The 27,208-nt window shown below is 38.0% G+C and overlaps 1 protein-coding gene and 2 pseudogenes across 15 annotated transcripts in view; 2 read left to right on the forward strand and 1 right to left on the reverse strand.

Moving 5' to 3' along the window:
• EFCAB5 (EF-hand calcium binding domain 5) overlaps nt 1–27,208 on the reverse strand; it is a 182,483-nt gene that overhangs the window by 152,589 nt on the left and 2,686 nt on the right. For 9 of the 15 annotated variants that reach the window (XM_086686401.1, XM_086686403.1, XM_086686400.1 and 6 more), the window contains exons 3-6: nt 6,263–6,346; nt 3,709–3,758; nt 3,025–3,087; nt 1,529–1,613 (exon numbers count right to left, since the gene is read on the reverse strand). In XM_086686401.1, coding sequence (XP_086542527.1) covers nt 1,529–1,613; nt 3,025–3,087; nt 3,709–3,750 — 190 coding nt within the window. In that variant the 5' untranslated portion in view covers nt 3,751–3,758; nt 6,263–6,346. The remainder of the gene's footprint in view (nt 1–1,528; nt 1,614–3,024; nt 3,088–3,708; nt 3,759–6,262; nt 6,347–27,208) is intronic. The other 6 variants (XM_086686407.1, XM_086686406.1, XM_086686413.1 and 3 more) reach the window with 4 other exon arrangements.
• LOC112854451 (COP9 signalosome complex subunit 8 pseudogene) lies at nt 18,220–18,880 on the forward strand (annotated as a pseudogene).
• On the forward strand, nt 21,049–21,610 carry LOC112855060 (peptidyl-prolyl cis-trans isomerase A pseudogene; annotated as a pseudogene).

Raw genomic sequence — 27,208 nt, forward strand, 5'->3', positions numbered from 1 at the left:
GGTAATAAATTACATGATGGAATGCATGCGTGAGTGTTGCATGTGCAAATTTGGCCACAAACTGATTAAAGTGAACATCTGATTAAATTTATAACAAATTACCAAGATCCCAATTCTGTTTGGCATATTTAAAATGAAAGAGTTCATTTAAAAACCTGGCTGAGGAGCACCTGGCTGGCCCAGTCAGAAGAGTATGTGACTCTTGATCTTGGGGTTGTAAATTTGAGCCCCACCTTGAGTGTTAGAGATTACTAAAAATAAATAAATAAACTTAAAAAAAACATGGCTGAAATGATTAAGGTAAAGGCAAAGTATATGTATGCAGCAATGGTGATGGAGGGTGGGAGTGAGGAAGAAGTAAAATCAAGAAATTGGGGTGGGTGGAGAGGCAGGTGGAGAGGGACTTTCTGAGAAACTTTTTATTTTTTTTTATTTTTTTTTTTAATTTTTTTTAACATTTATTTATTTTTGAGACAGAGAGAGACAGAGCATGAATGGGGGAGGGTCAGAGAGAGGGAGACACAGAATCGGAAGCAGGCTCCAGGCTCCGAGCTGACAGCACAGAGCCCGACGCGGGGCTTGAACTCACGGACTGCAAGATCATGACCTGAGCCGAAGTCGGGCGCTTAACCGACTGAGCCACCCAGGCGCCCCCTCTGAGAAACTTTTTAAAAGTTAGTGAAGCTATGAAAATAGTACAAGTTTATAATAAAAACAGAGTAAGTGTTGGAAAATTTGGTTCTTAATGTGTATGTATTATAATGTGTGTTGATAAGAAGAAATAGTAAATAACTGCTTTTAATTGGTTTAAGAGACAGAAAACCCTTTGGAGAAAAGTTAAGTACCTAAAAGCGGTAAGTAGCACCCATATAACAATTTATACTTTAGAAAATGCTTTAAATAATTATTATGGTAACTTGGCCTAGCACTGCCTAGCACATACTTAACACTTAATACTTGAAACTGAACAGAAGCACATTTCAATAATTAAAATTGTTAAATTTCAAATATTGTAAAGAATTTTTTTGGTACAGGATTTCACTAAGTATCTAAAGTTTGAAGAACTGCAATGAAAGGGATGACTGTCTTTCCCACTTGTGTTTTGTCTTTGATCTGATACACTTCCAAGATGCATAATTATGTGGGATATGGGTTAAGGATGGGGCTAGAAATCAAACACAATAAATGTGTGGTCAAGTACAGAGGTAAAAAGGAGAAACAAACAAACAAACAAACAAACAAAAAACAATAAGCAGGCCAAATCATTTGTGTTCTTAATAGGTTGCCTGCTATGTATCAGTCAGATCTCAGCTAAATTTTCTCTTTAAGCACAGGATGCATAGTCATAAAGTTGCTTCAAAAATATTAATAGATGATGAAGGGAATACATTTTAAACTATTTCCCAAATTGTGTTTAAAATACCCCTGAGACTATATTTTTTTTAAGGCAAAATCTTAAGAAATGCATCCCCAGTGAAAACACAATTGTTTTAAATTCCATTGTGTAGGGGAAAGGCTAGTTCTATACCTTGGGATTTGATTTCATCTGTTGCTGTTTCTGGCACATTGCTGCTGGTGTCTAATGCAGAGCTGCTTGGTACGCTCTGAGAACTCTGAAAAGAGAAAAGAAATCCCAATTGTAAAATGAGTTACTTTTCTTCAAAGTTGCATCAACCCTCCCAATTAAAGAATGCAGATAAATGACTTATAGGAGTTACCAGACATACGTTTGATTTTTCTAGGATTTAATGCTGTGTATTAGAAGCAAAGACTGCTTACTGCATTGATAAGATAAAATACATTGGTTCAACATGTCATCCCATCTTTCTATGGCTAACAAAGTGATATGCAAAGAATATTATTTCAGATGTACATTAATCTTCAAATTATACAATACTTTCTAGAAACAATATTTGAGACCACTGCAAGATGAAAGTGGACTTTTGAAAATGCTACTGTTTTCTTCTACTATTAGAATCATCTTCTACGTTTGTGGTAGAAAGAAAAATATTTCATCTTAATTGAAATTAAAGGTTAGTTTTATGAATAAATGGTGGAAAAATCATTTTTTGTACTCATGTTGATGTAGTGTTAAAAGAACGATAACAATATTTTTAAGACTCATATTATTGAACTTAATGGTGAATCCATATAACTATTTTCTTTTTTTTTAAGATTTTTTAAAGTTTATTTATTTTTGAGAGACAGAGAGAGAGAGAGAGAGAGAGAGAGAGGGAGAGAGAGAGAGGAAGGGGCAGAGAGGAGAGAGAGAATCCCAAGCAGAATCTGCAGTCAGCGCAGTCAGATGCAGGGCTCCAACTCATGAACCATGAAATCATGACCTGAGCCGAAATCAAGAGTCAGAGGCTTAACCAACTGAGTCACCCAGGAGCCCCATATAACTGTTTTCGATCGCATCCCTTTTTCTATAGAATATTCTTCCTCATTGAAGTCTTGTATTCAAATAAACACAAAGTTACTTAAATTATTAATATGGAAATTATATTTTCAGAATGAATAATGAAGTTATCCTAAAAACTGGTGGGTTTTATACTTGGGGTAATGGTTCTGACCTTAGAATGCAACCTTTATTTATCTATAACTTGTAATAGCTTTTCACAAATAATTTATCTGTCCACAGACACTTCCTGCAACTGTCTCAGATGAGTCAGCTTAATGGTTAACATGAATTTGCTCATTTCCATTTGGCATTTTATTTATCCTTTTGGACATCCACATCTTTTCCTTCCTTTTGTAAAAAAAATTTTTTTTGAGAGAGCAAGAGGATGAGTGGGGGAGTGGCAAAGGAAGAGGGCAAGAGAATCTTAAGGAGGCTTCATGCACAGTGCGGAGCCTGATGCAGAGCTCAGTCTCTCAACATGAGATCATGACCTGAGGTGAAATAGAGTCTGATGCTTAACTGACTGAGGCACCCAGGCACCCCTCTTTTCCTTTTTCATAAGAAAATTAATTTGACCAGTGTATTCTCCAGCATTAACATCTGATTATTTATGAAAACTCTACCTCAGTAGGGACTTTCACTTCAGTTGCTTCCTGTTTCCTTTCTTTCTCTTCTTTTCCATTTTCCTGAAATGGAAACAGTATTAGTTAAGTGGGATCCAAAAGAAGCTAAAGATAAAACTAACATCTTATACTCTAGTATAGCAAACTTTTTATGTAAAAAAATTTACATAATGGGCAAACATCATACCAAATAAAATCACACGAAGTAGCCATATTAAAAATTCAAACAAGGGGCGCCTGGGTGGCTCAGTCGGTTAAGCGGCGACTTTGGCTCAGGTCACAATCTCGCGGTCCGTGAGTTCGAGCCCCACGTCGGGCTCTGTGCTGACAGCTCAGAGCCTGGAGCCTGTTTCAGATTCTGTGTCTCCCTCTCTCTGACCCTCCCCTGTTCATGCTCTGTCTCTCCCTGTCTCAAAAATAAATAAAACGTTAAAAAATTAAAAAAAAATTTCAAACAATAACAGACATGTTATAAATGCCAACCAACTAGAAGGTTACTGTAACCCAACTATTATTTGAACCCCTTTTTCCAGCACTTTTGTCATGACCTGAGGCAGAATACTTCAACTAAAAAGAGAAGTAAGTAAATGACAAAATATGATCTTGCATCTCAATTTTCTCAATAATGTTAAATCTCAAATCCTCTTATAATTAAATGGCTAGAAATCTATGTAAGCCAAGTACCTGAACAGGTTTGGATCCCTCTTGAGATGCTGGCTCACTCATCTGGACCACTAAAAGGTATCATCAAATAGGAGGGAACACTATTATCAGACCAATATTAATAACAGAAAGAAAATATTAAACAACAAAAAGTACGGTGGGAGACCAAAGTCACTCCCAACCCCCACCGCATCCCACCATTCTATTGAATGGTACTAAGTTCTCAACTGCTAAACTTTTCAAACTGTACTACTGTTACTGCTGTTGTTACTGCCCAAACCTAGATTAATGCTAGGCTAGTGCCCAGGGAGGCAGGAAAGCTCAACCATAACAATCACCACCATTATCATTTTAAGAAAGAAACACACATACACACACACACACAGCAGCAGCAGCAGCAGCAGCAACAGTAATGCAAGTGAAGTTTTAAAAACATTATTATCATCATGGGGCACCTGGGTGGGTCAGTCGGTTAAGCGTCCCGACTTCGGCTCAGGTCACGATCTCACGGCTTGTGAGATCGAGCCCCATGTTCAGCTCTGTGCTGACATTCAGAGCCTGGAGCCTGTTTCAGATTCTGTATCTCCCTCTTTGTCCCTCGCCTGCTCACATTCTGTCTTCCTCTCTCTCTCAAAAAAAAAATAAACACAAAAATTAAAAAAATTTTTTTAAATATTATTATCATCCTTAATAATTTTTGAAATAACAAGATTAGGTGAAGTGAAACTCTGATGGCTACCCAATTCATCATGTATGAAAGGCATACAGATATTAGAATAATAATCTCACTACAAAGCATTTTTCTGAGTGGGGAGTTCTGAGAGGAATGTGATTTATCTTGCTTATTTATTCATATTAAGGAATTAAAGTGGATAATTATCTGATGCTTACTTCATTGCAAATGACTACAGTAATCAAAATTACTGCTGTGCCAAAAATCATTTAAGAATTTGTGTATATTTAGGCTAGGTGCTATGTAAAAAGTAAATTTTATATACACGGCCTTTGCCTCTAGGACAGTTACAATCTAGGGACTATTTAATTTAAAATGGTTTCTTTAAACTATGCTAGAGTATTTGCATGTCTTTTTATCAACACACGTTCTAGCAGAATAAACCAGAAGTACTGCCTTTGGAAACAACAGATTCCAGCACTTAAGAATAGCTGCCTCAAAGCCTTTTTGAAGCAGTTCATAAATAAGTAATATAAAATAGATTTCTTTGGTAGGTCCCAATTGTACATTCTCACAGCCTGCTTTCTTTGCTTATGGTGTCCATCTCCTGAAATTACTAGAAGCTCCCTTCCATTTCTTTTAAAATCAGGGTTTTTTTGATGCACCCAGATAAATTCAATGCAATAAACCTTTATTGGGTGCCTTCTATATGCAAGCATTGGGGTTAAAAAAGATAAATGAGACCTGTGCTCAGGGAGACAGGAAAACTTCCTTTGAAGAGTTCCTAGTTTAGTGATGAAAAAAAGGATTTACAGGTGCAGTTCAATCTGCACAGTGCAAAAGCAGAGGTGTTAAGGAACACATAGGAGTAAGCAATTAATTTCCCCAGGGAGTTCAGGGAAGTTTTCATAGAAAGATTTCTAAACTGGATTTTAAAGGACTAGTAAGAAATTTTTGTGTAAAGGAGTGGGGAAGGGTATTTGAGGCAGAAGGAACAATACACACTAGGGTATAAAAGTTCAGGAAGTGAAGCATTCATGTACAGAGCTTAGTTATATAAAAGAAAACAGCAGAAGATGAGGCTAAAGAGGTAACTTTTCAGGGCACCTGGATGGCTCAGTTGGTTAAGCATTCAACTTCAGCTCAGGTCAAGATCTCATGGTGCATGAGTGCGAGCCCTGCTTTGAGCTCTGTGCTGACAGCTCAGAGCCTGGAGCCTGCTTCAGATTCTGTGTCTCCCTCTCTCTCTGCCCCTCCCCCACTCACACTCTGTCTCTCAAAAATGAATAAATGTTTTTAAAAAAATTGTTAAGGTAACTTTTCAGTCTATAATGTTTATTCATGTGAAATCAAGGAGGATGGACTTTACTCTGTGCTTTTTAAGCACAGGACAGATGTGATCAAATTGGTGTTTTTAAAAAGTTAACTCTGCCAGCAATGACTAGAATTATGAAGGATGGGGGGAGGGTGCACAGAATGAAGGTAAATTTTACACCTGTAAATGTTGCACGTTTCAATGCCCCTCACTCTAATCTACTTTCTGCTAGACATTGCCAATACCCTAACTACATCCCTTCAGCTTCACTTTTCAGTACATATGAATGGTCTCTGACTGCAAGCACCTGCAATTCTGTCTGAGGGCTTGTGCCAGTCCAAATGTGGGATGGCAAGAAGTGCCTGAGAGTTGATATTTTCTAGGAGAAGCCCTCAGCCAGTGATGAATAGGAAGCTGCATAGAGTCCCATGGGTGGAACATTTCTGTCTCCCAGAGTTCCCCAATGGGATAGAGCCTCAGTTGCCTCAGTGAAACCTGCCTAATAGTACAGGCTTCCCTCACTTTCCTGTATTACTTCCCTACTCCCTTGCCATTGTTTCCTGGAACCACCTCCCAAATGAACTTACATTTAACTCCTTGGATCAAGGTTTGTTCTGAAGGAACCTAAACTAAAACAGATATGATCATCAGGATTGGGGGCAAAGTTGGATCTAAAGAGAAAAAGAGAAATAGTTAAGGTTCACTGAGTGTTTTTTCATATTTATAAGGTTGAATGGATCATGATGCCATTAAATAAAATATGGAAAGGAGAGGAAAACAGGTTAGAGGAATGATAAGAGTTTGAGTTTGTAGGTGTTAACACATTTAAGATACCTGCTCAATAGTCTGATAGAAGTTTGCAGGCAGTAAGAATCTTAATGCCACTGAAATATATTGTGACTAAAATATATTGTAGGACGTTATGCAGAATCAAGTCCATTGGATAATGATAGAAGCACTGTCCAGTCTGAAGTATTAATTTGCATTTTAGTTACCCACAGTGCACAGCATTATTCACACCTCACACACCCCACTCATGAGATTCCAGAGTCATCCTACTTAGATTGTCAGCTCTGAGGCTGGGTTTTTGTGAATCTGGTAAGGGCCTTTCACATGCACTCCCAATAGATTTATAAATTGGTGAATTGCAGCATTTGACATCTTGATTGGCAAGACTGTCAGTCATAGATGAAAGGGTAGCTAGTTATCCTTGAGGAAGAGGTTTCTCAGTATAAGAAAGTAATCGGGGCGCCTGGGTGGCGCAGTCGGTTAAGCGTCCGACTTCAGCCAGGTCACGATCTCGCGGTCCGGGAGTTCGAGCCCCGCGTCGGGCTCTGGGCTGATGGCTCAGAGCCTGGAGCCTGTTTCCGATTCTGTGTCTCCCTCTCTCTCTGCCCCTCGCCCGTTCATGCTCTGTCTCTCTCTGTCCCAAAAATAAATTAAAAAAAAAAAAAAAAACGTTGAAGAAAAAAAAGAAAGTAATCATACACAATTCTGATTTGTCAGACTAATAGAAGATAAGCAGTATCATATAGCTGGATTTCATGAGTCTTAAATCCCTGGGTACTGACAGAAAGATGCATTTGCAGGAAGATGCTAGTGGAGCTCACCCAATACGAGTATCTTCTAGGAGATGAAAAAAAAAAAAAGCTAAGGATAAACCCTTGCTGATGAACACTTAAAGGTAAGGCTAAGAAAGAAAAGCTAGTGTAAGATAGAGATAACTGCTGAGAATGGCAGGAGACTCCTGCAGCTATTGACCTGCATGCTGCGGGCTTGACTCTCATTACCAACCTCTACTGCTGGGCATATGCCATGGCAAGCTCCTGCAGTCCCACAGGTATATGCCAACAGCCAACATCTGTATAGCTGTTGATGGGTCTGAACTGAACCCTAACCCCTGTCATTGGTCTGAACAGCCCCTCTCACTTGCAGTTAACCCTATGGTTGTACATCTGCAAGACACCAGCCTCAACTCCCATCACTGGCCTCCCCTGACAAATGCATGCCTACAGCTGGCCCCAATGGTTACACATGTACACACTGACAACCAGGGCCCCTGCAGGTGCCTGTGTGCCTACAGTTGGCCCCAGCCTCTGCTGAAGGACCTAGCCTTCACCACTGCACATCTGCCTGCAACTGGCCCCTGCAGCCACCCCCCTCAACTAGCCCCATAGCTAGGAGGGTGCACACCACTGGCTATGGTCACCATCACTGTCTGGCATGTCCCTAGCCACTAGACTGGAGATGCCATTAAAGAATCCAACAGTCCTTGCAGACATTGTGGACTGCCTACAGCTCTCACAAAGGATCATGTAACTGACGTTATGGACCACAGCTTTTGGAGCCAATGAGACACCATGCCACCTCCACCCATCCCCATCTACAGATGCTACATGCCCTCACACTTGGTATCCTGCAGTACTAGACCATGGGTCACAGCATGTGCCAAAATGCCCCCAACCACAGGTGAAAGTCTTTCCTCACCAAACTCATTCCATAAAATCTGGAAGAGACAACTGCTTCTTCAAATGCACAAACACCTATGAAGGTGACAGGGATCACAAAGAATCAGGGAAACATGACATCACTAAAGGAATGTAGTCAACTTCTAGTAATGGACCCCAAAGAAGTAAAGATTCATAAACTACCTAACAAAGAATTCAAAATAATTGTATTAAAGATGCTCAGAGTGCTAACAGAGAACACAGATAAACAATTTTATGAAATAAGAAAAACAATAGAAGATGAAATGATAAATTCCACAAAGAGAAAATATAAAAAAGAACACCAGAAATTTCAGAGCTGGAGAATACAAGGACTGAAATGAAGAATTCAAAAAAAGAGCTTCAATAGCAGATGAGACCAAGCAGAAGAAAGTTAGTAAATCTGAATACAGATTATTTTATTGAAGTATAGTTGACACACAATGTGACATTAGTTTCAAGTGTACAACATAGTAATTTGACAAGTCTGTACATTATGCTATGCTCACCGCAGGTATAGCTATCATCTGTTACCATAAAATGCTATCACAATACCACTGACTATATTCTCTATGTTGTACCTTTAATTCCTGTGACTTATTCATTCCATAACCGGAAGCCTGTATTTCCCACTCCCTTCACCTATTTTGCCCATCCCTCAATATCTTCCCCCTGAAAACCATCTCTTTGTTCTCTATTTTTATTAGTTGTTTCTGCTTCTTGTTTGTTTGGGGTTGTTTGTTTGTTTTTTAGATTCCATGTATAAGTAAAATCATACGGTATCTGTCTTTCTCTGACTTACTTCATTTAGTGTAATATCCTCCAGGTCCATCCATGTTGTCACATATGGCAAGACCTCATTCTTTTTTATGGCTGAATGATATTCGTGTGTGTGTGTGTGTGTGTGTGTGTGTGTGTGTGTGTGTGTGTGTATGGACATCTTTGTCCATTCATCTGTCAATGGGTGCTTGGGTTGCTTTCACACCTTGGCTTTTGTATATAATGCTGCAATAAACATAGGGGTGCATACTTCTCCTTGAATTAGTGTTTTCATTTTCTTTGTGTAAATACTCAGTAGGAACACAGATCATTTGAAATGATCCAGTCAGAGAAAAGCAAAGGGGAAAAAAATGAAGGGGAATGAAGAAATCCTATGGGATTGATGGGACACCATTAAGAGAAACAACCTATGTATTATGAGAATCTAAGGATAGAGAGAAAGGGGCAGAAAGCTTATTTTAAAAAAATATGCCTGAGAACTTCCCAAATCTGGGGGCATATTTGCACATTCAAGTTCATGAAGTTGCAAACAAATTCAACCCAAAGAGATCTTCCCCAGGACACGTTATAATAAAACTTTCAAAAATCAAAGACAAAGATAAATCTTGAAAGCAGCAATAAAAAGAAGTGTGCTACTTATAAAGGAACTCCATAAGACTATCAGTGGATTTCTTAGCAGAAGCCTTAAAGGCCAGGAGAGAGTGGGGTGATATACTTTAAGTAACCAAGAATACTCTATCTGGTAAAGTTTTCAGAAATGAAGGAGAGACAAAGTCTTTCCCAGTCAAACAAAAGCTGAGGTTAGTTCACCACCACTAGAACTGCCTTATAAGAAATGATGAAAGGAGTTCTTCAAGCAGGCATGAAGAGACACTAATTAGTAACATGGAAACATGAAAATATAAAACATATTGATAAATTTAATTATATAGTCAAATTCAGAATATTCCAATACTGTAATCTGGTAGTGTGTTAATCAGTTAATTCTAGTATAAAGGTTAAAGGACACAAGTATTATAAATAACTATGGCTACAATATTTGCTAATGGATATATAATATAAGAAGATGTAAATTGTGGCCTCAAAAACAAAATGGGAGGGGTGCCTGGGTGGCTCACTCAGTTAAATGTCAGACTCTTGATTTTGGCTCAGGTCATGATCTCATGGTTCATGAAATCAAGCCTCACATCGGGCTCTGTGCTGACAGCGTGGAGCCTGCTTGGGATTCTCTCTCTCTGTCTCTCTCTGCGCCCCTGCCCAAATAAATAAATTTTTTTTAAATGGGAGGGTAAAAAGGTAGACTCTTTGTCTGTAACTGAAATTAAATTGTTATCTGCTTAAAATACACTGTTGTATCTATAAGATGTTTTATGTAAGCCCCATGGTAACCACAAAGCAAAAATTCACAGTAGATGCACAAAAGATAAAAAGAATGCAATCAAAGCATACCACTATGGAAAATCATCAGCTCACAAAGGAAGGTGGTAAGAGAGGAAGAAGGCAACAAAGAACTATGAAACAGCCAGAAAACAATTAACAAGATGACATGATTAAGTTCTTCCCTATCAATAATTACTCTAAATTCATATGGATTAAATTTTCCATCAAAATGCAGAGTGGCTGGATGGATGAAAAACAAGACCCAACTACGTGCTGCCTAAACAAGAGACTCACATCAGCTTTAAGGACACACATAGGCTCAAAGTGAAGGGATAGAAAAAGATATCACATGCAAGTGAAACCAAAACAGAGGAGAGGTAGCTATATTTACATCAGACAAAATAGACTTTAAGCCAGAAGCTGCAACAAGAAACAAAGAAAGTCATTACAGAATGATAAAGGGGTCAATTCATCAAGAATTATGGGTTTCAGTGTTAACTGAATTCACATCCCAGCCAAGTTACTCATGTGAAAATTGGGGCACTGATTGGGAAGAAGGACCTCATTCCAAATTTCCAAGATTTAGTGGAACTAGGAGACTAATAATCTCAAACTCCTGAGTCACTCTAGCCTCTCTTGCAAATGGAGGCAGTTTGTCCTCCTGTATTTGTGGAGACTAGCCTTCACTAAATTGAAAACCTTGTAAAAATCTCATCTGAGGCAACTGCCTTGGTAGGGACTCCCATTTTCCTGAAGATTCACCACAACCACCTCTTACTTCTAGTAGACTCATAACTACAGTCAGATGTTCAAATGCCCCAGCAGGGCAAATACAAAGTCTGACCAGGAGGAAATAGCTTTTACAGCAAAAGACTCTCAGGATTTGCATATATAGTGACAAAAATCCAGGGAATATGTGAGAGTATACTATAAGGGAGTTAAAGCAAGGAGCACAGAATATAATGTTGAGTTGCTTAGAATTTATTAATATGGGTACACTTATCAGACATTAAGGGTTTAATGTTCTAGCATCTACAGCTGTAAGTGATGCTAACCATTTATTTGGTAAACTCACTGAAACTTGGACTCCACAGTGGCCTGTGTTTTAAATTGAGATACTGGAACATCCCTGGCATCGTGTAGGAAGAAATCCAAAGACTTAGGAAGACAGGAATGTTGGAGTATATTTATCACATATTGGCTTGCACATCCACTCCCTCCAAGTATATCCTCTGAGAGGATTCTGGGAACATCCCCTTACCAACGCACTGAAAATTATATTAGTGAGTGGGAGTATTTACATCCTTGAAAAGCTCTATAGTGGCTTTCTTCTGTAGGTTAGGCATGTGGGATGACCCATTTCCGAGTAGCAGAAGTTAAACATTACTGTTTAACCACCAAAGACAAAGCAGGCACATTTACTATAAAGAGAAGTAGAAATATAGGGGCACCTGTGTGGCTCAGTCAGTTGGGCATCCGATTCAGCTCAGGTCATGATCTGACAGTACATGAGTTCGAGTTCCGCATCGGGCTCTGTGTTAACAGCTCAGAGCCTGGAGCCTGCTTCAGATTCTGTGTCTTCCTCTCCCTGCCCCTCCCCTGCTCATGTTGTCTCTCTCTCTCTCTCTCTCTCTCTCAAAACTAAGTAAACATTTTTTAAAAGAGAGAAGTAGAAATATAGTGGTAATCAGATGCTTTTTTGACCCTCACCGATCTTTGTGGCTAAATGATTATGATGGTTGTAGGAATAAAATAGATGACCAGCCTACTGAAATGTTGGTCACCAACATTTAGTATAAAAAATCCATATATGGTGGCCAAAAATATGACTTTAGTCACCACAGTAGAGAGTTCTGACCTCTTACCAGTTACCAGGCCTAAGCCCCATAACTGAAGGCAAGGTTGCATCCCCTTAAAGGAGGCTACTGTAGCACTGCCATTAGTATATACTGAAAATCTTCCTCCAAGTCTTCTTTACAAGGAGCTGTGGCCATCTCCTAAAATGACTGTGTGCCAGGGAAAAAGAAATATTCAGGTTTTTCAGGGATTTCTAAACATTGGCACTAAATTGATGTTAGTTCCTGGGGACTCTAAATGCCACGCAGCCCACCAGTTTAAGTGTGGGCTTTGTGGTGCACAGGTGAGAAACTGAGTCTCTCTCTCTATGGAACAGCTTAGGATCATTTAATTACAGTTCTCAGAACCCTTGTTTAGGGGCTTATGAGTATAGAGGCTGCTGCTAGTTCCTGGTTGCTAGAAATCTCCAGTCCTCTACAGTTAAGGGGACTTGTCCAAGTGGAGGTTAGTGCCTCATACTCCACAGCCAATGTTGTAGCTGACTCTGGGCTGGTGGAGGTTGTAGAGTCATGAAAGAGTGGGGAGGAATATGTGGGGGTCTAAGAACATGGCTGTGGTATTCCTATAGTTGCTACATAAACAACTGTAATTGCCTGTATCTTGTTTAAGAAGGCATTGTATGCTAGAAGACAAAAAAAAAAAAAAATGTTACAATAGCACCACAAAGAGGGTAAAGAGGATGGTCTGGTGAGAACCCAGAAACTTCTGGAGGACACCTGAATCTTCACACTGATCTTTCTCCATTCTGACATCTGCATGGACATGGAGGACTTTGCTTGCTGGGATGTCTAGCAAAGTAATACTGAACTGCACATGGCCCAACATGAGGGTCTCAGGAAGAAGTATTGCTGCAATGCCCATGGCCTGACTTGGGGTCCTTTAAGATTAGCACCATTTCTCCCAGTGGTGATGAGGAGTTTGAACACAGTTGAATTGGGGTCAATTGGTGAGTTAGGTCTTTGAGGTCGTAGCTGAGTATTAATCTTGATGATGCATTGACCATCACCTGGTTTCCCTAAGGGAAAGAAATCCAAAGGGATTTTTGCCTTTACAAAAAAAGGCAGAAAGTAAAAATAGCATTCAGCATTTGTTTTGAGGCAAGTCATTATAGAGGCAGCATGCATCCTAAGCTCCTTCCCAGGAGCCACACTCAGCAGCTCAGCATTCAGCAACCGTAGCTTTGAACTGTGTCTGAAGCATCTGTGCTTTATCTCGACATATATTGTGCATCAATTAACAAGATGTGTCCTGAGGAAACAGAAAAGCCTAAAAGAGTTGATTTTTGGGGGTCTAGGAATGTTCAAAATTTTTTGCCATATAAATAAACGGTAATTGCTTCTTTGCTTTATGTCATTCTGGCTTGCAGAAGGTTTCACAGGAATGTCATACTTTCAGACAGTGGGGAAAACCTGTACTTTCTTCACTTGGCTTCCAAGATAACAATACTTGAGTTTTTCTTTCACTTCCCTAGTCGTTTTTTATGTCTCTCCTGTTGGTTATTCTTCTTTTCTTAGAGTTCTAATATTGGAGTTCTCCCAGAGCTTAGTCCTTGCACCTTCCTTTTATTTTTCAAAAGTTTTTAATTCCAGTTAGTTCACAGTGTGATTTTAGTTTCAGGTGTACAATAAAATGAATCAACAATTCCATACATCACCCAGTACTCACCACAACAAGTGCATTCCTTAATCCCTATCACCTATTTAACCCATTCCCCACCCCACAATCCCCCCGAGAAATTGAGTCTTAACTCAAGTTTGAATCAGTGGATTAAGTAAATCCACAGAACCACTCTATAGTGATTTCATAAGTTCCTGTGTGTATAATTAGAATAGATACATGGTAACTGGCAGAATTTTCAGTTTAGAATTCCAGATCAGAATTTCTGATCGTGAAATAAGGAGGCTTATAGTATGAAGGGTCAAGTTGTAGCCCTTGGAAATTCCCCTCCCCCACATATACATATACCAGGGGAGTAAACAAAAAATATTGCTTTCCTGGGATGACAGAATGGGGATTTACAGAGGTTAGTAACACCAATAAAGATTTGAAAGCAGCAGGGAGTGATGAAACCTATCTCATGCCAACTTAACTTGCCCGTTCGGTCTGTGAAGAAGGTGGATGGATTTTGGAGAATGTAGATTATTATAAATTTAATCAGGTGATGTCTGCCTGCAATTGTAGCTGCTTTCTGCATGTAGTATCTTTACTGGAGCAAATCAATGTACCCCCTGCTACCTGGTATGCAGCTATTGACCTAGCAAATGCTTATTTCTCCATACAAATTGGTAGAGAACACCAGAAGCTATTGGCTTTTACTAGGCAAAGCCAACAATGTAACTTCACTGTCTTGCCCCAGGGCTATGACAGTTCTCCTTCTCTCTACCATGATGTAGTCCACAGAGATTTTGAGCATCTTGACCTTCCAATCAGCATTGACTTGGTCCACTACATTGATGACATTATACTCAATGGATATGAGGCGCAGGAAGAAGCAAGGTCTTTAACTATCTTTATGAGATATATGCAAACCAGAGGATGAAAGAGAAACCCCATTTCTGGTACCAGTTTTCACATCAGTCAAATGCCAGTTACTACATCATTATCTCAGCTCTCAACTCACCCTTTTGTATTATTCTTTGATGCTGGAGCTGGGACTCTGAAAACCACATTTCTTTGCCTTGCCAGGTGGTCCTGTTAAGCTCTGTTAGCTGGTGGCACCAGAGGGAGAACCCGAGACTGTGGGAGGGCAAGAGAATTGTTCCTTCCTGTCTACCTCAAGACTGCCTCCTATAGCCTTTTGGTTTCTGTGTGCTTTATGCCAGCAATGGTTCTTCATCCTGGTAGCAGCAGGCCCTTTCTGCAGCAACAACTGAATCCAGTTTGTAGTTCTTCTACAGTTTTGTACATTTCATCGACTCAAAGACATCAACACCAGCCAGCCATTGTTCCTGCCTTAGAGGTCTGGGTCCCACAGAATCCCTCCTCTAAGCTCAGGGACACCGACACCAACTGAGCAGCATCTTCTCATACATCTGAGTTTCAACTGAGGGGTCACTCCTCTGTTTGTAAGTTTCTTCCTTTGCTTCATTATTTTTCCCCCAGCTCTAGATGTGGTAACATTTGCTCCCTCTATAATACCTTGGATTTCTCTTTTTAGCTTTGTAGTCACTTTCTTCACTTTATAGCTGGGTAACAATTCTTGTTAAATTATGTATTCATGGCACAAAAACAGACACTCAGATCAATGGAACAGAATAGAGAACACAGAAATGGACCCACAAACATATGGCCAACTAATCTCTGACAAAGTAGGAAAGAACATCCAATGGAATAGACAGTCTCTTCAGCAAGTGGTGCGGGGAAAACTGGACAGCGTCATGCAGAAGAATGAACTCAGATCACTTTCTTACACAATACACAAAAATAAACTCAAAATGGATGAAAGACCTAAATGTAAGACAGGAAGCCATCAAAATCCTCAAGGAGAATGCAGGCAAAAACCTCTTTGATCTTGGCCGCAGCAGCTTCTTATTCAACACGCCTCCAGAGGAGAGGGAAACAAAAGCAAAAATGAACTAGTGGGACCTCATCAAAACAAAAAGCTTCTGCACAGAGAAGAAACAATCAGCAGAACTAAAAGGCAACCGACAGAATGGGAGAAGATATTTGCAAATGACATATCAGATAAAGGGTTAGTATCCAGAATCTATAAAGAACTTATCAAATTCAACACCCAAAAAACAAATAATCCAGTGAAGAAATGGGCAAAAGACATGAATAGACACTTCTCCAAAGAAGACATCCAGATAGATGGCCAACCAACACATGAAAACATGCTCAACATCACTCATCATCAGGGAAATCCAAATCAAAACCACAATGAGATACCCCCTTCAGAATGGCTAACATTAACAACTGTCAGAATGGCTAACATTAACAACTGTCAGAATGGCTAACATTAACAACTCAGGCAACAACAGATGTTGGCAAGGATGCGGAGAAAGAGGATCTCTTTTGCATTGTTGGTGGCAATGCAAGCTGGTGCAGCCACTCTGGAAAACAGTATGGAGGTGCCTCAAAAAACTAAAAATAGAACTATCCTATGACCCAGCAATTGCACTACTAGGCATTTATCCAAGGGATACAGGTGTGCTGTTTCGAAGGGACACATGCACCCCCATGTTTATAGCAGCACTATCAACAATAGCCAAAGTATGGAAAGAGCCCAAATGTCCATCAGTGGATGAATGGATAAAGAAGATGTGGTATATATATACAATAGAGTATTACTCAGCAATCAAAAAGAATGGAATCTTGCCATTTGCAACTATGTGGATGGAACTAGAGGGTATTATGCTAAGTGAAATTAGTCAGAGAAAGACAATCATACGACTTCACTCATATGAGGACTTTAAGACACAGAACAGATGAACATAAGGGAAGGGAAGCAAAAATAATATAAAAACAGGGAGGGGACAAAACATAAGAGACTCTTAAATATGAGGAACAAACAGAGGGTTATTGGAGGGGTAGTAGGAGGAATTGGTAAGAAGCATTAAGGAATCTACTCCTGAAATCATTGTTGCACTATATGCTAACTAATTTAGATGTAAATTAAAAAAATAAAATTAAAAAATTATCTATTCAAATAACTGGTATGATTTCCATTTCCTATATGGACACTATCGAAGTTAGTAACAAATTATTAAAGTTTAAGAAAAATTACAACCAGGTGAAGGCAATACATGACTCGTTCATACTCTAGCTATTATATATTCCACCTGTACTAATTAATTTATAGTCATGTTACTTTGTAATATAATCACTTCAAATGTAAGGAATTGAATTATTAAAAACAGAAAGTATGATTTCTTTTTCCCCGTTTTAACCAGCTTAGCTATATAAACCATAGTCTTTTAAGTGACACACTTCATTTAGTATATAATAAATGAGTTACAGGTGTACCGCAAGATAGTTACCTATCCAGCCCTATGAGGGCCTGAAAGGACTGGAGTCATTGGTGCCTCTACATAATTCACCCCTGGCCAAAAGCAATTTGTTCGAAGGATTCTCAGAGAGTAGCCCAAAATAATCAGAGACTGATGATCCACTCTAGTGTCCCCCATGGTCCCATAGGAAGCAAGCATAATTAAGAATTTGCTTTATTAAAGCAAATATCCTTTAATAAAAAAGCAAAGCCAAGGAGTATTCTACTACCAGGGCATCACCTTCCAAAGCCAGTTGCAGTGAGTATTGCTGCTTGTCATAAACACTGAGCCTTAGAGCTGCTGGAAGAGTGCATGTTCCAGGTACCCAAGGGGCAGGACTCACAGCCTAAGGTGTGGCCAGGAAACACAGGGAGGACTGCCAGATACTCCTTATGGACTCAACCCCCAATATCTCTCTTCCTATATATTGAATTCTTCCTTTTCTTCATGGCTGATATGCCCTTTTAGTTACATACAAATTAGCTGCAGGATTTTCATTTTAATAACATAGTCATACTCTGCAAATTAGAGTTTGACCATTATTTTGTAATATATAATTGATATGAAAAAGTGGATTATGAAACCAGTCATGTTATCATAAGATATTGCCACCTTACATTTGCCAGTAGGAAAAAAGTAAGAGTGATTAGTCAAATATAATTTATACTTGTAACTTTTTAATTGTTGTGAAAATTATTTTAAATTTATCACTTAGTTGCATGAATTATATTCTCATCAATAATGACTAACAAGTGATCATTGTTGAATTGTCTTGTTCAGGAATTATGTGCAGTCATTTCAATCATAAGACTCTACATTTCTTGTGAGACTAGTTTAGTAGTGAGCAACTCCTTTAACTTTTGTTTATCTGGGAAAATCTTTATCTCTTCTTAAATTCTGAATGATGACCTGAAATGTTAAATGGAATTCCTCTTTCTATTTGTTTTTGGTTTTTGTTTACAGGGAATTTTTTAGTACTTCACTGTGGGTGCGATGGCCAAGGGGCTGTCTGGGGTCTACTTTTGGGAAGGTGCTGAGGTGGGACTGGCTGGGAAGATGCCAGTGATGGTTTTATGACAGAAAGTGCCTTAATTTCAGTAAGTTGCTGGATCAGTGTGGGAACCAGGAACTCAAGGCTCCTGGAGGAATTGCTACACCCCCAGTGTATGGTCAGCTGTTAGGCTTTATAATGACATGAATAATGGAAGATATCCTTGGAAAAGGATACTATAGAATCTGTAAATTCTGAACTTGGGGGAATTTGGTCAGTAGGACAAAGAATCTGGAGAGAGATTTTCTACATGACCTTCAACGCACACCAGTGGTCTGAGATGGTCTGGCCAATCATAGAAGCACTTAGAGATGCCACAAAAAGAAGAGCCTTCACCCTAGCCTCTCAAGCCTACACCTCCATAAAGAGCCAACGACTTTGCAGCCGTTGTCAGGCTCCTGTGGAAGAGGCTGTGAAAGGTACATTAGAACAAGGATGGCAAGCCCACTTCACCGCAAGAATGTTATGCCCAAAAAACCAGTTGCAGGGGCCCTGGATGTTTCCTTCAACTGGATCATTCCCTCATCAGAACCTGCCCCAATTCCACCAATCCCCAACAAGCAGCAGTTAGCCAGACTGACCAATTATGTGGCTTTCATCAAAAACTGATATATCATTCTGAATTCAAGATCCACCTTCAGAATCCTGTATACTGACAAATATAGAAATGTAAAATTTTTATTTTCAATTTATTGGATGGATTAGCACCCCAGCATTCCCTACTGAGTATGTGATAAAATACATATATATAGTATATTATATGTATTTTGTCCTTAAACATTATGCTGAATAGTTGTTGAAACAATTTTTGTTTTGTAATATTTGACAATTTGGATGGAACCCGTCAGTATTATGCAGTTTATATTTCCTAGTGACTATAAAACACAGATTTCCTGCTTCATGTGGGACAGTGGTTGTCAATTGTTTGTTCCTGCCGGAGCACAGCACACCCCCCAGTCTGCACCGATGGTTAAGAGTTACAGTGATTCATGTGGGATTTGAGAAAGACTGTCCCCAGAGGCAGTATCTGAGCTGCTGAGGATTCCTATCCACCCTCTTCAGAGAATGTGCTCTCCTTTCTCCTCACCTCCTGAATATCACACACAGAATGCTGAAATGTAGATGAGGAACAAAAGACCATTTCCTCAGTAAAGCAGTGTGTTAACTTCACATCTTTTCCTGGTAGTGTTAGTACATCCAGTGTACTGGCAGTGGAGGGTTTGTCATGAAAATGTGACTATTTAAGACCCTCAGGAGACATATTAGATGTAATATTCCTTTTAGAAGCAGGGAAATGTAGGGTTGAAAGCATTATATTGGCAAAGTTATTAAGATAAGTGATACACTTTGCCCAACTGTCCTGCAGCCTACTGGTTGCTTATATTTATCCTTTGGTTCAAGTTCTGCCTTTTGGAAAAATAGTGAACAAGTCTTTCAGTTTTTGTGTGATGCCCTCTGAATATTTGGAGATGTTCATTGTATCTTCAGGTTATCTCCCCACACCCCACTTAATTTATTCTGCATTTGTTCAATAAATATTTAATTGAAAAAATAAAATAAAGGGAATTATTTAAATGAAAAGAGCATAAATGGAAGAAAATTAAGAAAAAACTTCACTAGTAAAAGCAAACATATAATAAAGGTAACAGATTAATCACTTATAAAGTCAGTAAGGAGGCTAAAACACAAAAATAATAAAATCAATTATATCTACAAAAAAGTAGTCAAGGGATATATAAAATAAAGATGTAAGACATGATATCACATACATAAAGCATGCAGGGGGAGTAAAAATTTAGTGCCTTTAGAATGTATTCTTCAGCATACATGTGAACTCAAGTGACCAACTTAATATAGACCGCTAATACACATGTTATATATGAACCCCACATGTAACCACAAATTAAAAACTTATTATACACAAAATAAAAAAATAAACCTGAGCATAACACGAAAGTAAGCCATGAAACCAGAAGGAAAAGTAAGGAGGACAAGAGGATAAGAAAGGAACAAAGAACTAAAAAACAACCAGAAAACAACAAATGGCAATAAGTATATACCTATCAATAATCACTTTAAATGTAAATGCTCCAATCAAAAGACATCAGGTCACTTAATGGATACAAAACCAAAATGCACCTGTACGTTGTCTATGATACTTCAGACCAAAAGACACATACAAATTGAAAGTGAAGGGATAAAATAATGATATTCCATGCAATGAAGGTGGAAAAAAGGTAGCAATATTTACATCAGACAAAACAGACTTAAAAACAAAGACTGTAACGAGAGAAAAAGAAGGGCATTACATAATGATAAAAAGGAATCAATGTAAAAACAGGATTGACATGTAAATATCTATGCACCCAACATGGAAGCACCTAAATACAAGCAAATATTAATAGATATAAAAGGAGAAATTGACAGTAACACAATAATAGTAGGGGACTTAAATACCCCACTTACACCAATGAATATATCATCTAGACAGAAAATCAATAAGGAAGGAGTGGCTTTGAATAACCCATTAGATCAGATGGATTAACAGATATGTACAGAGCATCTCATCCCCAAACAGTAAAATAGACATTCTTTTCATATGCACACGGAACAGTCTCCAGCATCACATATTAGTCCACAAAACAAGTCTCAATAAAAAGATTGAAATCCTATCAAGTATCTTTTCTGACCACAATATGAAACTAGAAACAAGGAAAAAAAACTGGAAAAAACACAAACACATTGAAGCTAAACTACATGCTACTAAACAACCAATGGTTAACAAAGAAATCAAAGAGGAAATCAAAAAATACATGGAGATAGACTTGCAGGTGCCACCATCCCAGAGTTGCCCATGCCACCCAGTCATGGTCAACCCCACTGTGTCCTTTGACATTGCTGTGGACATTGCTTGGGCCGTGTTTCCTTTGAGTTGTTTGCAGACAAATTCCAAAAACAGCAGAAAACTTTCATGCTCTGAGCACTGGGGACAGAGGATTTGGTTATAAAGTTTCCTGCTTTGACAGGATTATTCCAAGATTTATGTGCCAGGGTGGTGACTTTACATGCCATAATGGCACTGGATCCAAGACCATCTATGGGGAGAAATTTGATGAGCATTTCATTCTGACACACACAGGTCCTGGCATCTTATCCATGGCAAATGCTGGATGCAACACAAATGGTTCCCAGTGTTTCATCTCAGTGGTTCAATGGCAAGCATGTGGTCTTTGGCAAGGTGAAAGAGGGCATGAATATTGTGGAAGCCATGAAGCACCTTGGTTATAGGAATGGCAAGATCAGCAAGAAGATCACCAATGCTGACTGGACAAATCTAATAAATTTGACTTGTGTTTTATTTTAACTACCAAACCATTCCTTTTATAGCTCAAGAGTACATCCCTTCACCCCTATCTGCTTGAAATATCCTATAATCTGTGCTCTCACTGTAGTTCTATGGGTTCCATATTTTCCTTACTCCCCTCCAAGTCTAGCTGGATTGCAGAGTTAAGCTTATGATTATGAAATAAAAACTAAACAACAACAACAACAACTAAAGTACATGGAGGCAAATGAAAATGGAAACACAATGGTCCAAAATCTTTGGGACACAGCAAAAGCAGTTCTAAGAAGAAAGTTTATAGTCTACCTTGAGACACAAGAAAAAGCTCAAAACAATGATATAAACTTACAAGTAAAGGAACTAGGAAAAGAACAAGCAAAGCCCGAAGCTAGTAGAAGAAAGAAAATTATAAAGACTAGAGTGAAAATAAATGAAAGAGAAATGAAAAAAATCAATAGAAAAGATCAGTGAAACCAATGGCTGGTTCTTTGAAGAGATAAATAGAATTGGATAAACTTATACAAATACATTAAGAAAGAAAAAAGAGAGGATTCAAATAAATAAGATCAGAAATGAAAGAGGAGAAATAACAACCAACACTACAGAAATACAAAGGATTATAAAATAAAACTATGAAAAATAATATGCCAACAAATTGGACAACCTAGAAGAAATGGATAAATTCCTAGAAACATACAATCTTCCAAATGGAATCAGGAAGAAATAGAAAATTTGAACAGACCAATTTCTAGTAATGAAATTGAATAGGTCATCAAAAAACTCCCAACAAACACAAGTCCAGGACCTGATGGCTCCACAGCTGAATTCTACCAAACATTTAAAGAAGAGTTAATACTGGGGCCCTCAGGTGGCTCAGTTGGTTAAGCGTCAGACTCTTGATTTAGGCTCAGACCATGATCTCATGGTTCTGACAATGCACAGCTGGCTTGGGATTCTCTCTCTCCCTCTCTCTCTCTCTGTCCCTCCCCTGCTCACTCTTTCTCTCAAAATAGATAGATAGATAGATAGTAAATATATATATGTATATCTTATATAATATATAAAATATTTAATGTTATTATATTATTATATATTAAATACATTATATTTTATATATTTATTATATAATATATTATAAATAATATAATTTATTATTATACATAATATTAATATTATATAATATTTAAAGAAGAGTTAATACCCATTCTACTAAAACTATTCCAAAAAATGAACAGGGAAGAAAACTTCCAAATACATTCTATGTGGACAGAAGTACCCTGATATCAAAACCACAAAAAGACACTGTGCCTGGGTGGCTCAGTTGGTTAAGTGTCTGACTTTTGCTCAGGTCATGATCTCAGAGCTTGTGAGTTCAAGCCCTGCATTAGGATTTGTTCTGACACAGCACAGCCTTCTTCAGATCCTCTGTCTCTGTCTCTCTCTGCCCCTACCCTGATCACACTTGCACGTTCTATCTCTCTCTCCCCAAAATAAATAAACATTGAAAAAAAAAATTTTTTTTAACGTTTTTTTATTTATTTTTGAGACAGAGAGAGACAGAGCATGAACGGGGGAGGGGCAGAGAGAGAGGGAGACACAGAATCGGAAGCAGGCTCCAGGCTCTGAGCCATCAGCCCAGAGCCTGACGCGGGGCTCGAACTCACGGACCGCGAGATCGTGACCTGAGCCGAAGTCGGACACCCAACCGACTGAGCCACCCAGGCGCCCCGAAAAAAAATTGTTTTAAAGACACTGTAAAAAAACTACAGGCCAATATCCCCAATGAACATAGATGCAAAAATCCTCAACAAAATACTAGCAAACCAAAACCAAATTCAACAATACATTGAAAGGATTATTCACCACAGTCGAGTTGGATTTATTCCAGGATGGTTCAATATTCACAAACCAATCAATGTGATATATCACATTAACAAGAGTAAGGATAAAAACCATGTGATCATTTCAATAGATGCAGAAAAGCATTTGATAAAATACAATATCTGTTCATGATAAAAACTCTCAACAAAGTAGATTTAGAGAGAACACATCTCAACATAATAAAGGTCATAAATGAAAAACCCACAGCTGACATTATATTTAATGGTGAAACTGAAAGCTTTCCCTATAAGATCAGGAATAAGGATGTCCATTCTCACTACTTTTATTCAACATAATACTGGAAGTCCTAGCCACAACAATCAGACAAAAGAAATAAAACGCATCCAAATTGGTAAGGAAGTAAAACTATCTCTATTTTCAGATGACATGATACTTTATATAGAAAACCCTAAAGACTTGACCAAAAAACCATTAGAAGTAATAAATGAATTCAGTAAAGTTGCAGGGTACATAATTAATATTCAGAAACCTGTTGCATTTCTATAAACTAATAAGAAAGTAGCAGAAAGACAAATAAAAAAAATACTCCCATTCATAATTGCAGCAAAAAGAATAAAATACCTAAGAATAAATTTAACCAAGAAAGTGAAAGACCTATACTCTGAAAATACAAGACACTGTTGAAATAAACTGAAGATAACACAAACAAATGGAAAGATATACCATATTCATGGATTGGAAGAAGCAATCTACAAATTCAACATAATCCTTATCAAAATACCAATGGCATTTTTCACAGAATTTGAACAAATAATCCTAGAATTTGTATGGAACCACAAAAGACCCTGAAAAGCCAAAGCTATCCTGAGAAAGAAGAGCAAAGGCTGCAGGTATCACAATCCCAGATTACAGGATATATTACAAAACTATAATAATCAAAACAGTATAGTACTGGCACAAAAACATACATAGAGATCAACAGAACAAAACAGAGAACCCAGAAACAGACCCACACTTATATGGTCAATTAATTTTTGACAAAGGAGGCAAGAATATGCAATGAAGACAGTCTCTTCGATATATGGTGCTGGGGAAACTGGACAGCTACTTGCAAAAGAAAGAAACTGGATCACTTTCTTATCCCATTCACAAAAATAAACTCAAAATGGATTAAAGACCTAAATGTGAGACCTGACACCATAAATTCCTAAAAGAAAACATAAGTAATAGACTCTTAGACATTGGCCTTAGCAACATATTTATGGATATGTCTCTTCAAACAAGGGAATCAAAAGCAAAAGTAAAATATTGGGTCTACAACAAAATAAAAACCTTTTGCACAGCAAAGGAAGCCATCAACAAACCAGAGAGGCAACCCACTGAATAGGAGAAGATATTTGCAAACAATATAACCAATAAAGAGTTAATATCTAAATTATACAAAGAACTTATATAAGCCAACGCTAACAAAATTATACTCTGATTAAAAAATAGGTAGGGGCACCTGGGTGACTCAGTCAGTTAAGTGTCCAACTTCAGCTCAGGTCATGATCTCATGGTTCTTGAGTTCAAGCCCCACATCAGGCTCTGTGCTGACAGCTCAGAGCCTGGAGCCTGCTTCAGATTCTGTGTCTCCCTCTCTCTCTGCCCCTCCCCCACTTGCACTCTCTCTCTCTCTCTCTCTCAAAATAACTAAACATTAAAAAATTTTAAAAAAAAATAGGCAGAGGACCTGACTAGACATTTTTCCAAAGACATACAGATGGCCAACAGACACATGAAAAGATGCTCATCATCACTAATCATCAGGTGAAGACAAATCAAAACTACAGTGAGATATTGTCTCACACCAGTCTTAATGGATAGTATCAAAAGACAAGAAATAACAAGTGTTGGTGAGGATGTGGAGAAAAGGGAACGCTTGTGCACTGTTGGTGGGAACGTAAATTGGTGCAACCACTATGGAAAATATTACAGAGATTCCTCAAAGAATTAAAAATAGAACTACCATATGATCCAGTAATTCTACTAGTGGGCATTTACCTAAAAAAAGTGAAGACACCAATTTGAAAAGATATAAGCACCCCTATGTTTATTGCAGTATTTACAATACCTAAGATATGGAAGCAATCCAAGTATCCATCTATAGATAGATGAATAAAAAAGATGTGATATATATATATACACATATACATATACATATTTATTATTCAGTCATAAAAAAAGAATGGAATCTTGCCACTTGCAACAACATGGATGGACCTGAAGAGTATTATGTTAAGTGAAATAAGTCAGACAGAGAAAGACAAACACCACATGATTTCACTTATATGTGGAATCCAAAAAACAGAATAAACAAAAAGCAGAAATAGATTCATAAATATGGAAAACAAAGTGATGCTTGCCAAAAGGGAGGGAAATAGGGGTTCAGGTGAAATAGGTGAAAGGGATTAAGAAACTTCCAGTTACAAAATAAATAAGTCATGGAGATGAAAAGTATAGCATAGAGAGTATAATCAATCATATTGTAATAATGTTTTTAAAAACCCTACATAAAAAACATTATGCTTATAGAAGCAATCTCAAGTTTTTCATTAAATTTTTGAGAAACTTTATTTGGAAGTTTATACAAATTCAATATTTAATATCCTGAATATGTTTTCTTTTCCTCATTATATTATATAAATACAAGTATTTTCACCATGCCCCATTATAGTTGCCTCCAAATCTCCTTTAAATTTATCCCAGTGTGCTATACAACTATTATTTCTATGGATGTCATGATATGAAAAAAGGTTCAGAAGCACTGCTTTAGCTTTAGATAGGACTCTTTACCTGGGGCCTCTCAATGGATTTCAGTGGGTGTGTGAAATGCGCACATATATCTTTCTTGAGAGATAGTTAATACTTTTCATAAGTTCTCAAAGCTTAAGAACCAAGTGACTCAAGAATTTCAAAAGTTCCCCTATAATTTCATCCCCAAAGAAGTGATGTTACAAGTTAAGGGTTAAAGGAATTCCAATAGCACAACTAGGCCTCCATTATCACAGGTGGGAAGAATAAAGGTGCTATAAATAGAACTAGCAGGACTTCTGTCTCTGGCTCCCTCTTTTGGGACTCCTGCTCTTGGCCTCTCTCTTCTTAAATTCAACTAACATATTAAGAGGATTCTAGGGTCTTTTCTCTGTTAGAAGTAAATACTTCCTCAGATCACCAGAAAGTACAAACCAGGGTGGAATCCAGGGAAGACAGTATAGATTTCAAATGCTCACAGTTGATCTAGCTCTGCAGCCAAAGCCTGAAAGGCAATATTGTAAAATGTATATTTGCCCAGACCTCTTCCTCTGTGTTTCTAAAGCACTTTGCACATAACTAGACTTCTCCTATATCTGTGTCTCCCTTGGGGGCCTAGCAGAGGTGACAAAATCCACAGTGCCACTCTGCCATACTGTCATTATTTGGTGTGTTTTTCCCTAACAGGTTTTGAGCCCCTGATAGACAAGACTTTTATTTTGTTTTTAAAACAGTCTCTAGTATAAAATATACACTCAGTATTTTCTCAATTAATGACAAATAAATTAATGAACACGCACCATTAATTTCCAAATCTTAGTTTCCTTAAAAGGTTATATGCCAGGAAGAGATACTTCCTCTGTAAATTAATAAATTAATTTCCTGATACAAATAAACTTAATGTGAATCTGGGTACTTTATAATCCCAACTTTTTTATAATCCCAATTTTGACCAGGATTTTATCTTCTCAGATATGTTTAATAGAGATGTTCTGTATCTTCCTACAGATGAC

Source organism: Puma concolor, chromosome E1 (assembly GCF_028749965.1).
Source record: "Puma concolor isolate L17-30 chromosome E1, mPumCon1.1.hap2, whole genome shotgun sequence".
In the NCBI taxonomy this organism is placed as follows: domain Eukaryota; kingdom Metazoa; phylum Chordata; class Mammalia; order Carnivora; family Felidae; genus Puma; species Puma concolor.